Source organism: Micromesistius poutassou (genome assembly GCF_964030765.1).
Source record: "Micromesistius poutassou genome assembly, chromosome: 2".
Classification (NCBI taxonomy): Eukaryota; Metazoa; Chordata; class Actinopteri; order Gadiformes; family Gadidae; genus Micromesistius; species Micromesistius poutassou.
Window position 1 is genome coordinate 6,751,511 of NC_140272.1, and position 13,733 is coordinate 6,765,243.

The 13,733-nt window shown below is 47.3% G+C and overlaps 1 protein-coding gene across 2 annotated transcripts; it reads right to left on the reverse strand.

Annotated features, from left to right (window-relative positions):
- Window positions 1–99: 99 nt before the first annotated feature.
- LOC311338501 (SPRY domain-containing protein 3-like) lies at window positions 100–13,661 on the reverse strand. 2 transcript variants are annotated; one of them, XM_084463785.1, is made up of 11 exons: window positions 13,537–13,661; window positions 12,300–12,445; window positions 11,766–11,841; window positions 10,250–10,374; window positions 9,438–9,573; window positions 9,039–9,227; window positions 7,094–7,243; window positions 4,194–4,251; window positions 3,683–3,802; window positions 3,238–3,362; window positions 100–3,027 (listed from the first exon to the last, which is right to left on the reverse strand). In XM_084463785.1, exons 2-11 carry the CDS (start codon window positions 12,425–12,427, stop codon window positions 2,893–2,895), a joined length of 1,242 nt encoding a protein of 413 aa, XP_084319911.1. In that variant the 5' UTR covers window positions 12,428–12,445; window positions 13,537–13,661; the 3' UTR covers window positions 100–2,892. The 2 variants fall into 2 exon arrangements, with proteins under 2 accessions (XP_084319911.1, XP_084319912.1); XM_084463786.1 differs by having other exon boundaries at window positions 13,418–13,547.
- Window positions 13,662–13,733: the final 72 nt, after the last annotated feature.

Sequence of the window (13,733 nt, forward strand, 5' to 3'; positions counted from 1 at the left end):
TTGAGAATGTTGAGTGTGGTGTTGGAGGGGGTTTGAGTGTTGTGTTATAATTTATACATCATCATCTAGAGTAAAGTCACAAACACAACGTAAAATAAACATCAAGGACACAATTGTCTGCAGCCCTTTTCTTTTAATCATCGAGTCATTGAGACACTCATTCACACAGCTTACAGTGAATTGGTGGATGTGTGCCGTTCAGGAGTAGGGAGGGATAAGGCATTATGCTCAAGTCACACTTCATACATTTGGGATTGGATCCAGCAGCGATTGGCTGTGCCTCTCTAGTCCTCAGACACCGTTTCAGACATTTTTGGTTATATTTCGATTTTTGCCACTTTTAACATATGAACAAACATTAAAAAATTATTTGGCATTAAAATAGAGAACGTTTTAGTCCCTAACTGAAGAACCAGGATTTATCTGAGATTCAACCCCAGAAGACACTCTGCGTTACGTACATCGTCCATTTTAGTACTCAAAATAGAACATTATCAGTCTATTAAATAGAAAACAAACATGCACGGACTGGAACAATGAGAAGAAAAATAAGTGTTCAAACTGTATCACTGACTCGTCTGAACACAGACATAACTGTCTCCTAAGTAAACAAGCTTCATATTGGCCCATTAATATTCAGCTCGATAGAAGTCCAAACGTTAATGTTCTACATCTTAAAGTGCTGACTATGTAAAGTACATTACATCACTTGCTTGGAAAAGACTTTAAGTATCAACAACTTTTTACAGCCAAATATTCTTGCAGCTTCATTAATAACTCTGACTGTTCCTCCTGTGCTGCATAAAGGCTTATTCGAGTTCACTTTAATTCCTCATTCGATTTGTATTTAGCAGATGCTTAGTGACTGATTCCTCTATCGATTAGTATTCAGCCGATGCTTAGTGACCTACAGGACAGTCAGATAAAGGTCATGGAGGAGCAGGCAGGCTGGGGACATCGGGGATCGAACCCACAGCCTTTCAGCTTCCAGGAAAGTGATTGTCCTCTTTTTGCCTGAATCAACAACGTGGTCGGTGGGGTGGTTGTTCTGGAGATAATATGGGTGCTTTAGTACCCTGGTCACTTTAGTATGGAGTATGGGGGCTTGGTGAGGTGAAAAGCAGACAGACTTTTCAGCACTCACTGGCAGTGCTTTAGTGGCCGCATTCAAACAAAGTTGGGATTCAGACCAGATCCCTGCCTGATGTCTGATGGGGGTTAGCCTGGAGGGCCCTGGGTTTAACCATAGGGATAGATAGGTTTAATGATACTGGGTTTGACCATAGGATAGATGGGTTTAATGATACTGGGTTTGACCATAGGGATAGATAGGTTTAATGATACTGGGTTTGACCATAGGATAGATGGGTTTAATGATACTGGGTTTGACCATAGGGATAGATGGGTTTAATGATACTGGGTTTGACCATAGGATAGATGGGTTTAATGATACTGGGTTTGACCATAGGATAGATGGGTTTAATGATACTGGGTTTGACCATAGGATAGATGGGTTTAATGATACTGGGTTTCACCATAGGGATAGATGGGTTTAATGGTATTTATCATTGGTAATTATCATGAGGTCCGGGGCATATAATCATTAACAAATACAAATATACCTGGCATACATTCGATACAAGAATTGTAGAAAATATTGACCAAAAGCTTACCGATAGCGGTTTTAGAGTTGATAATGGGTACTTTGGCAAGGCTTAGATCAATCTGAAGTATAAGCTATTATGCATATCGGTCTTTAACCTGTGATGTTCTTCAGACTACAGGCAGTGTCTGGACGGTGTGAGGCTGCAGAACCACGTGGTTTAAGGACAGACTTTGGGTCGGTCAATTCATGAGTAAGAACTCTTCAACAAGCAGAAAGACGAGAGAGTCGAATATTGCTGTTTTCAAGTTTGCTTGAATCTAGTTACGTGACCAACATTTCTCGATGGCTCTCTAGCTGTTCAAGTGATATAAATAAAACAGCAGACTGATTGTCATTCACTGCGCTCCTTTCAACAACACTGCCAGCATGTTGCTCACCGTGTCCTCAGCGCTGCATTACTGCGGACCGCAGAGTCCCTCTCAGCAGGGAGCTTCACCTGGTCATGCTCCTCACCAGCAGCAGGAGACAGCTTAACAAAAACCCTTGTACGTACTATATAATGTTTAAAATATCAAATCTCTTTATTCAATAGAGTAAGGTCTAAAATGGTTCTGATGGTTCTGCTTTTGTTCAACTCTCTGAGAGCCAAATATAAAAATAAGTGGTGTTACCCTTTCTCTGTCGCCTTCAATAAACTATTTTGGAGTTAGTGGTCGAGCAATATTTAAAACTTGGTGTTATGTTATGCAACAGCATTCATGTGTCATGTTGTGATCTTTGTAAACTATAGAGACCCCCCCCAGATGCAGGGCAGCCCTTTCCCCCTCAGAAATGACCTGAGATCAGATCCCTTCATATCTGGCTACCAGACTCCCATGCTGATACCTGACCTCAGGACCAGCCAATCACAGCAGAGCTCGTTAGCCTCCTGATTGTTCACACAGAGGGGATTGGTTGGAGGAGGATGCTGAGCTCCAGACCCGGCTAGTGTTGGTCGAACAGCACATTAGAGTGGAGATAGAAGATAGAAACCTTGGCCATGAACGAGGGGTGTTCCTCAGAGGAGCTCAGCGGGGGGGGGGGGGGGGGGGACCTGCTGGTCGGGGGTCCCGGTCCAGAGAGCTGCAGGATCCTGAAGGAGTGCTGAGGCCCAGGTACAGTCAGCCGCTGAGGGGGGGCCCCAGGTACAGTCCCTGGGGGTCAGCCACTGAGAGGGGCCCAGGACAGTGGGCCCTGGGGGTCCCCCGTTGAGCTGCTGCAGGGGGCCGAGGTCCAGTCCCTGGGGGTCAGCCGCTGAGGGGGTGCAGCTCCACGCGGACCTTCTCCCCTGTGCTCATCATGCCCACCGTGGGGTAGAAGCCCCCCGGTGGCAGCACCACCTCCCTGCGGCCCACCAGCTTCCCGTTCCGTGTGAAGAACACCTGAGCAGACACAAGGGGGCAGCAGAGAGCAGTGAGAAACACACACACACACAGACACACACACACACACACACACACACACAGACACACACACACACACACACACACACACACACACACACACACACACACACACACACACACACACACAGACAGTGGACCCCACCGCCCCAGGAGGGGGACCCCCCGGTCCCTCTGGGTTCCCCTCACCATGACCTTCTGGCCCTCGGCCTCCTCCGCCTCCTCCTCCTCATCCTCCTCGTTGTTGGCGTACAGGTCGTTCTGCACCTGGCTGTCCTTAGGCTGAGTGTCCGGCTCCCAGTCCTCCCCGTCGCCTGAGAGGAGGAGGGAGACACTCAGGGGGGTCTGACACTCAGGGGGTCTGACACTCAGGGGGTCTGACACTAGGAGGGTCTGACACTAGGAGGGTCTGACACTAGGGGGGTCTGACACTAGGAGGGTCTGACACTAGGAGGGTCTGACACTAGGAGGGTCTGTCACTAGGGGGGTCTGACACTAGGAGGGTCTGACACTAGGGGGGTCTGACACTAGGGGAGTACTAGTACTACTTACCGCCTGTTTCCTGGTTGTAGTCCCTGGGGAACATGATGCCACTACACTAGAGACTGACCACCTGGTTCCTGGGTCTACTTACCGCCTGTTTCCTGGTTGTAGTCCCTGGGGAACATGATGCCACAGCCCATGAGGTCCCCCTGGTTGCAGCGGGGGCCGAAGGGGTCCCCCACCCCGCTGCCGTGGAACATCTTGCCGTCGTCTGTAGAGAGGAGTCAGTCGTTACTCTACGGCTTTCACTACGCAAACATGAGAGAGAAAGATGCTTATTGCATCTTTCGGCTCACTTTAATATTAACGTGTCAAATTCTATTTTCACAGAAAATAAATAAGTAGAAATGTTAATTTTAAAACCTATTCCCTTCACTGGGCTGCACTGATGCATCGCTTGAACAGACTCCAGATTCAGTTTGAGCAGTCATAACTTCAAACTTCAAGCAATCACCATCAAACAATCTATATCATAAATGATTGAGATTGCTGAAAACCCGTTGCATTACAAACAGGACTGGACAGTCTGTAGCAATGTTATTTGTATGCAGTAGTTGGAAGAGAGAGAGTGAGTGAGTGAGTGAGTCTCCTCCTCCACCCACCAGCGTGGTAGGCGATAGATCCTCTGCTCCATCCAGGGTGTCTGTTCTTAGGGTAGTCCTGTCAAAACACACAAGTATAGCATTTAATAAATATATTAACATCCAAGAGCAATTATGAGTTCTCCCTAAACCCCAAAGTATACTACTCCGTATCCGTAATCTGTAATTCGACTCCGTAACTACGGAGACCCCTCGAGCATTTTCAGTTCTCCGTCATGATGTCGGATACGCAATGTAATTCGCCACCCGATTGATCTTATATGCTGACTACTAACCATGTAAATGGTGTTGAAAATAAACTTCCAATGCTTTTCAAACCTTATTTGGTGTTTTATTAGTCCTTAATGTGCAAAGTAAACAATGTACAAAATAAATAAGATCCAAAGTCAAACCGGGGAAAGTGATTCCGGAAATTATTTTGTTGAGGACCAACCACAGCCCTTGCAGTCGCCGTCCGTCTCCTCGACGTATATTTAAAAAATATTGGATTCACACGTAGAGCTACGGAGAGGGTCTCCGACAGGCTCTCCATCGACGGAGAGGGCTCTCCGTAGCTACGTACAGCACTTTACGGACGACTATAAATCCACTTTAAAGATGTGAAAGGGAAATGTCCTATCTCACCTGCAGGGGGAGTAACACACCTCACTGGTATTGGATCACCTTCAGGGATCTCTGGCCCTATCCTACTGAACCTTCTGGCCCCCCTCAATCAGCACCTTTCAGAGGGTAGGAGTTGGGAAATAGAAAGACCTAAACAAGCCTGAACGCATCACTAATCACAAACCCTTACTGTAGAACTAGACCACACTCATCTCTAATCAAACTATTACTGTATAACTAGACCCTACATCTCTTAAAACCAAGCCATCACAAATCACAAACCATTACTGTATAACTAGACCCTACATCTCTAAAGAACAAACCCATCACTGATTCCAAACCATTACTGCAGCTATTAAAGAAGAGTCAACCACCTTAATAAACCTGTGTATGAAATAACCCTAATGGCCATGCACCATACCAGACTCCGCCCACACCACTTTTACACACTTATTATATGTTGTACATCCTGGCACTTAAATATAGTACTTAGCATTGCATAGTACCTTATCCTAGCTATCATTGTTGTATACAGGAAATGGGTTAACCTAATGATTGTTAGCGCTTGGCACTTGGTTCTATGAACATCCTCACTGTACCGACAGCGATATATTGTTGTTTCTCTTTCTTCTGACAAATGTACTTATTGTAAGTTGCTTTGGATAAAAGCGTCCGCTAAACGCCCTGAATGTTAATGTGACTGAAGGGAACGGCCAGCCTCTGTTCAGGGCAGCAGAGGAATGCACCACAACAACACAGTCCTGCAGCGTCAGAGTCATCTCTTGTTGCCGGAACCACACATCCGTCTCAATGTTTGTAACCAGGGGCAACAGACACCATTTGTTTTTGCTCTCTGCGTGAGAGCTCCGGCATAACAACAGCTCTGGAGGACATTGGGGTCATCAACGTCAGAATCCGGGACAGGTTTGGAAACCAAACCACAGGAATGGATATTAGCGATATTCGTTACGCCACGCCAAGACCGCAGACAGGAGAAGTGCCCCCGAGCGGCTGGAAGGAGAGTCCCCCCCTGGGGGGAGAGGCGTACGGGCAGCGCCGGCGTGCGGAGCGGGAGCGGAGGCGGTTGCTACATCACTGAGTCACAGCACCATCAGGTGATGGAGGTGACGGAGGCTCCCCTGCCGGGTTACCACAGCACCATAAGGTGATGGAGGCTCCACCACTGGGTAACCACAGCAGCATCAGGTGATGGAGGCTCCACCACTGGGTAACCACAGCAGCAGGAGGTGATGGAGGTGATGGATGCTCCACCACTGAGTTACCACAGCACCATCAGGTGATGGAGGCCTCCCAAGTCTTCCCCTCTACATTATGTCCTCATTGGAATGACTTAATGACAGCAGCCAATCAGGAGCTATTAAACGAGCATTAAGACAGGACGTATTGGTTCAAGGTCACCGGGTTGATGGTGTCGCTGATTGCGTCTCTGTTGTGTAAACATTCCCCCGGTCGTTTCTCTGAGAACGGCCTCAACATGGAGTCTGAGCACCTGAGCGGGGTACGGAGCAGGGGTACAGAGCAGGGGTACAGAGCAGGGGTACAGAGCAGGGGTACGGAGCAGGGGTACGGAGCAGGGGTACGGAGCAGGGGTACAGAGCAGGGGTACGGAGCAGGGGTACAGAGCAGGGGTACGGAGCAGGGGTACGGAGCAGGGGTACGGAGCAGGGGTACGGAGCAGGGGTACGGAGCAGGGGTACGGAGCAGGGGTACGGAGCAGGGGTACGGAGCAGGGGTACGGAGCAGGGGTACAGAGCAGGGGTACAGAGCAGGGGTACAGAGCAGGGGTACAGAGCAGGGGTACAGAGCAGGGGTACGGAGCAGGGGTACAGAGCAGGGGTACGGAGCATCAAAAGTCAACAAATCCCTCGACAAACGAACATCATCAGCTCACATCATCGCAAATCCGCCAGCTCCTCGTCTCTCTGTGAGAACCCAACACTTGACCATCTGCATCGCATTGTGCCATCAATCCTGCACTCAAAAGGTTAGCGTCGCAAAACAAGACCACGCACACTCACTGTGGAAAACCAAACCACGGGGCAGGATGAGAGAATATTTATGCTCTGATCGTTCCTCCCTCCCGGTCATCCATCACTCCAGTGGAAAGAGTGAGGAGGAGGGAGGAGGAGGAGGAGGAGGAGATGGATGGGGGGCCCTTCCACGGCGGGGAACTCCCCTCACATGACGGACAGATAACCCCGAGCTAAGTACACAACGCGGCGGCGGCGGGTCCCAGCAGAGCGACCGTGTTCTGTGGGGGGGGTGGAGACTCTTACCCTGCGCGCCAGCCCCAGGGCGATGTAGCACTTCTCCCCGCCACTCATGATCTCCAGCTCGTAGTAGTGGGCCTGCGTGTCCAGGGGCCAGCGGGCCTGGGCCAGCCCCACGTCCATCATGCTCTTCCCCTTTCCCCGGTACTCCAGCAGCTGGGGGAGCATGAACACAACACAGGTTCAACGGACTGAGTTTATACAGCGCTTCTCTGACCAGTTAATTATCAAATAATGATCATTTACAATATTACCTAACATTCACCCATTCATGCACACATTCACACGCCGACAGCGGTGTCAACCGTGCAGGGTGACAGCCAGCTCGTCGGGAGCAGTGAGGCGTCTTGCTCAGGGACACCTTGACACTCACACTTGGAAGTGACACAGGCACCTGGGGGCGGCATGTGGCTCAGACGGCTAGAGCGGGTTGGCTGGTAACCGGAAGGTTGCTAGATCAGGGATTGAACTATGAACCTTCCGCTAGTTCGACCTAGTTCTATCTAGGCGACAGCAGTGAGGGTTAGGTGTCATGCTCAGGGACACCTTGACACTCACTCAACGCGCGGGTCCCAGCAGAGTGACTGTGCTCGGGGGGTATAGTGTTGCTAGTATGATCTAGCAACCTTCCGGTTACCAGCCAACCCCCTCTACCTCCTGAGCCACATGCCGCCCCCAGGTGATTCCCTACCAAGTTCAACACCTAGATCGGATCGAGTGCCAGCTCATACGCAGCGTACATTTATCAGGGAGGGCCAGGGTGCTTATTAAGCATCTCTGAATAATGGATTCCCTCTAAGTGTCCTCGCCCGCTGTTAAAGTTAGTTTTGGCCAGGCTCACTGAGGTGTGCTGTGTGGTCAGATATCTGCTCATAAAGAGGATGATAATAACACAAAGCACAGTTTTATATTGTGTATTTAATCATCATGTTCAATAACTTTTGAAGTTATACTATAAAGGTTATAGGTTTTACTTTGAGTAGTGGTATGATGTTACACTTATTATCATTATATTATAATACACTTACTTATAACAAAGCTATGACTGGCTAGTCATATTTAACTAGATCTCTCAGTGTAAAGGTCATAATAAACTCGATCTCTTAAAGGCCTGAAGGTCAATAGCTTCCTCCGTCTTCAGGTGAAAAAAAACAAAGAAAACAGAAAACTCAGCAAACCCAGCGAACAAAGAGGAGCGAGATGACCTTGATCTGGCTAATTAAAGGCACAGCAGCCCTTAAAGGTACAGGAGCTAATTAGAGGTGAGGGGGTTGGCAGATCAGAGGCTGCAGGGCATCCAGCTGCAGCCCAGCCCCACTCCTCCTGACACGAAGAGCCTTCCTGTGTCTCACCCCTCCGTGCTCCGTCTGACTCACTGCCTGTCAGCACAGACGTATTGAGCCCAATTACCTCTCCTCATGTCAGGTCAGGTCAGCCTTTGTTAAAAGCAAAACCAACTTTGACCAAACCTTTTTTCTTTCCGACCGTCTACATTGGTGGATCTTTGATTTTAGAAAGCTTGCCGTTTGCTCTTTCGTTGTTTTCAACGTTTCCAAACGTTACACTCTTTAAGATAAGATTCTACTTTATTGATCCCAGACATGAAATCTGGGCTGAATGTGATGAATATATGGTCCTACACATACAATAAACTCATTCTGCGTTCATTTAGTAGAAGCTTCTCACATGATTTATTAAAGGGGCAGTGTGAAGGATTGAGTGCCATCTAGTGGCAAGGTAGCAGATTGCAACAAACTGTAGGACTGTAGGAACATGGCGGTGTAACATGCCGGGCTTCGTGGAAGAGAACCCGCGACTCAACAGGACTCAACACGGCGTTGGACTCCTACTGTGACAACAAAATTCGCCTCGCCGGTTGCCGTGACGACACAGTCACTGTGCCATTTACCGTGACAACACAATTCACCGCTAGCGTCACCATGGGACTCACCATTCCGGTGGCCGTGACGTCGTGCAGGCGGCCCCAGTCGTCCTCGTGGCTGTCCACGATCATCATGCCGTCCTCGTCCTCCCTCCTCCACTCGGCGTGCAGGTCCAGCTGCACCTCCTCCCCCAGGGAGTGCATCCCCAGGGCAGGGTAGAGGCCCTCGGGAGGGCGGCCCACCTCCACCTTACCTACCTGGGCACACAGAGGAGGCTGCAGAGGCTGTCCACGCACACACAATTTCCATCCATCTCCACACACACACACACACACACACACACACACACACACACACACACACACACACACACACACACACACACACACACACACACACACACACACACACACACACACACACACACACACACACACACACACACACACACAAAATGGAGACCGTACCTCCTTGCCGTTCTTGGTGAAGAACACTGTAATCTTTCCATCGCTGAGAGGATCAATGAAGATTCCACAGCCAATCCTGTCGCCACGGTTACACTTGGGTCCAAACTGCTGACCTACCGTGTTGCCGTTGTAGAGCCTGCGGACAGAACACAGACAGTGAAGACGGCCGGCGGGGGCTCGGCTGTTCAGCCCAAAAGTTGTGGGTTTGATTCCCAACCTTTGTGAAGGACGGCTAAGCCCTACTGTTCCTTAAGACTGATGCACTCAGAGTCCCTGAACATTCGAATTGTCTGAGTGTCTGAGATAAAAGTCCATAGTGACTGGACTTTGGTTCAGTGAGATAGGGATGTCTGCATGGCAGCATCATGATGCCCCGCACAAAGTCCATCCCATTTAAAAAGGAGATGAAAGGGCTCTTATTGAATACATTCAAAACTCAGATGTATACAATGAGCATAAAAGCAACAACCCTAGGACATCATCTCACACATTCATACATCGCGGAACACAAGGCAGTGTGTGTACATCAAGGTTGTGTGCAGTGTTGTGTGTATGTCAGGGTTGTGTGTACGTCAGTGTGTGTACATCAGTGTGTTTTCATCAGTATGTGTACATCAGTGTGTACGTCAGTGTGTGTACATCAGGGTTGTGTGTACATCAGGGTGTGTTTATCAGTGTTGTGTACGTCAGTGTGTGTTTATCAGTGTTGTGTACATCAATGTGTGTGTACATCAGGGTTGTGTTTACATCAGGGTTGTGTGTACATCAGTGTGTGTACGTCAGTGTGTGCGCAGTGCGGTGTGAACACCTACTTGCCGTCGTCGGCGTGGTAGGCCACCGACTGGGGCAGCCAGCCGGGCTGGTGATCCAGCTTGTAGTTCTGGGGTACCAGGCCCACAGCGATCATCCCCCTCACCCCCGTGTCAATGATGGTCACCTGCACACACACAGGAACACCTCTAACGTCCGATTCACACTGGCTTACACTTTACATTTAGGGCATTAAGCAGACGCTTTTATCCAAAGCGACTTACAACGGTTCATACACACATCCTTGCATCTTCCTCAAGGACACCTCGACACTCAAACCTAAGAAACGTCTTAACTTTATAGTGGAGTGCATTCTGAGTGTGGTTACATTGGATAATGAAGGCTAAACCCTCTCCCTGTGTTCATGTATCGTCAGCCTTGTATTGATTACACACATGGTTGTCATAGTACATAGTACATATTTCATCAAGGACAAAGAGAATGTGATGATAAAAATCAGGAATAGCAGATTTTGAACCAACAGCTCTAGTGACCTAGCCCTTGGCCAAGCAGGACCTCTGCAGTGTGCGTCTCCCCTCTCCCCAGCAGCGGCTCAGTGTTCAGCGTGGTCTGGGCTCCCAGTGCAGCCAGTCCTCTAGATGGGAGTTAGCTAGAGCGAGCTGGCCCCCAGGAGGGGTGGGCCCTACAAGGTTCACTTTCCTCCACTTGGTCTTATTAAAACAAAAAATATCAATTTACCTTTCCACGCACTAACGTCATCATCAGGGCGCCGGAGCCATGAGGCCTGACAGCCACGGACCGGTCTCTAGCGCTGAGTGCACACACTCCGTGGTTTTAAGGACCCATCCCAGGGGAGCCATCATCTCAGATGCATTACAATCACAACATTGGCCTAATCGGGCGAGGAGAGAAGGAACAATACTGCTTTCCCATGACCTCACCCCCCCGTCCACTGGGAATTTATATATATATATATATATATATATATATATATATATATGTATTTAAAGGAAATACGTCTCTCTGTTGTGGTGATAGGTTATGTTCAAGAAGGCCGTTTGAGTGATGGAAAGTGTGGCCTGACGTAGCTCCCCTCCAGATGTGACCTTATACCTTCCAGGTTGATAAGTGAGCTGTCACTAAACGTTGTGATGACCAACAGTCAGGCTGTGTTCTCTAATGGGATGGTAAAGGTAATGAAACCACTTGATGGAGCCGTAGATAAGATGCATCAGCTACGTAGCAATACAAGCTGATTACTTCATGTTTTAATGGTTGGGATTTCATTTGAGGTGATGAAGCCCTGAAGATGGGTATTGACTGGCCCTGTCCCAATTCTCCACCTTCCCTAGATTTGACCCCTAAACCTAGATTTTGCGCATTTCCGCGAAGGGGTAGGGTATCCCAATACTTAGGGGAGCAAGGGGGAGTGCCTATTTCCTCTCAAAATCAACCCTTGAACGCTATCCAGCTCGGGAGCTGACTTGCAGCTAAGGACACTCAAAGCAAGTGTTCTTGTTAAGGGGAGAGAAATGGGACTGGGCCTTAAACTCTTACCTCAAAATAGCAGTTTCCTTTTGACACTGGGCGGGGGGCGACATAACAGCCCACCTCATCTGAGTTCCCGTGATACCTTCAGATCATTTCAGAAAGGGACAAGGAATATGGAGTTAAATGCACGGATATAATTCAGAGAATATTCAATGATATGAACTAGTCTTTCAGATCTGATACCTGCTCCAACCCTGACTACATTTAAATCAAGGTTAAAAACTGATGTTCACCCTAGCCTTCTTCTAAACTATTAGGCAATTTTAACTTATATTTTATTCAAATGTCTTTTATGCATTCTTTTAAGTCATGTTTTCATGTGTCTTTTAAATCCAGTGGTTAAATGTCTTTTATGCACTCTTTGAAAGTCTGTTTTATTGTATAGTATAAGAGACATATTTTTACGTGAAGCCCATTGAGTCTGCCCTGTGTGTGAAGAGTGCTCTATAAATACTCTGTATACAGCTGCCTGGCCCAGTCATAATCACTCCATTCAGCAGCAGAATGTGGTTCTACCAGGTGAGCGTCTGTCATAGTTACCGCAGAATGTCACCGTTCCTCTGGATCTTTTTGAAACGCTCCCGGTACCGCACCGCTCGAACTTCTCGAATCTCCCGGATCCGCCGCCTCCAGTTCAGGAAGCGGTAGTGAAGGTTTATGTCGTCCATTTTCTGATGTGGTCAAACCTGGAAGTAACAAACCAATCGACGGTTATCAGCACTGGATTATTTGACAGAATGCATTAAGGTCTATCAATAAGTGTTGTATAATGATAAGAAACATACACATTTGATCTCAGGAGATGCCAACTTGACCACCGCCATCTTTGAAGCTACATTGTGGTTGTCGTCCCAATATAACCTATTCAAATCTTAAAACTACCAATGAACCTCAGTGATATACTCCTATGCGAATGGTGATTGCACAAAATAAGGCTCTCTTACATGTTAATTAGTATTATTATGAAGTTTGAATGATTACTAATCACTAGAAACATTACAAAAAATGTATGACATTACTGATTCAAATTATGACATGATATTGTTATTTTCTATAGCGTATTTTCCTTTACTTTCTACTGACTGGTTCATGTAAACTGATTAATTAATGTTATGTTAATACCAACTGTTGCTTTTGTACACGTGATCGTTTATTCGTTTTTTGCCCTAAATGTTGCACCACGCCTCCTGTAGATTACACACAATCATCGGCCTCCTCTCCAATACCAGTAGTAGATTATACACAACCATCAACATCCTCTCCAAAACCAGTGGTACATTATTACACAACCATATCATCTCCAAAACAAGTGGTAGATTACACACAACCATGGTGTGTAGTGGTGGTCAAGAGATGTACATGTGCTGGTACACTTTGATGTATTAGAATTTAATACGAGGGTTACGTATATAAAGTATATCGTCTGTCATTTTTAAGACTGAGAAACTGTGTATGTTAACTCCAAAAGCGGATGATAAACTAATCATTTAAAAATCAATAGCCAGAACCCTAAACAGATTTGCCTGCTATTAATCCAGAACATTTTAGAGAAACTATATACTTTAATTGTGTCATGATATAATTGAGTAAAATTTGATGATCTAAATGTAAATGTAAATGATCTATCACGAAGAGTGAGAAGTGAAACCCAACTTTACCAGTTTAGGAAGTGTACTTGAAGGCATCACAACTTCCCAACTAAACTACCTGACGAGCTAACAAGTGTTATTTAAACACCATTGCTATGGTTTATGACGTAATTGTAATGTGTAGATACCTTACGTTATCCTCATACTATCCAAGACCTTTGATGTCACATTTATTCCCTGCTGTTTAACAACTAAAGTATCGCCGTCGATTTTGTTCGGACCCAATCGTATCAAGAGTTATTTTCTGTCCAAGCGGTGACGGAAGTCCCGCCTCCTCAAAACTCAACCAATGCGCTACAAGATAGAAGTCCCTCCTCCTCAGGAC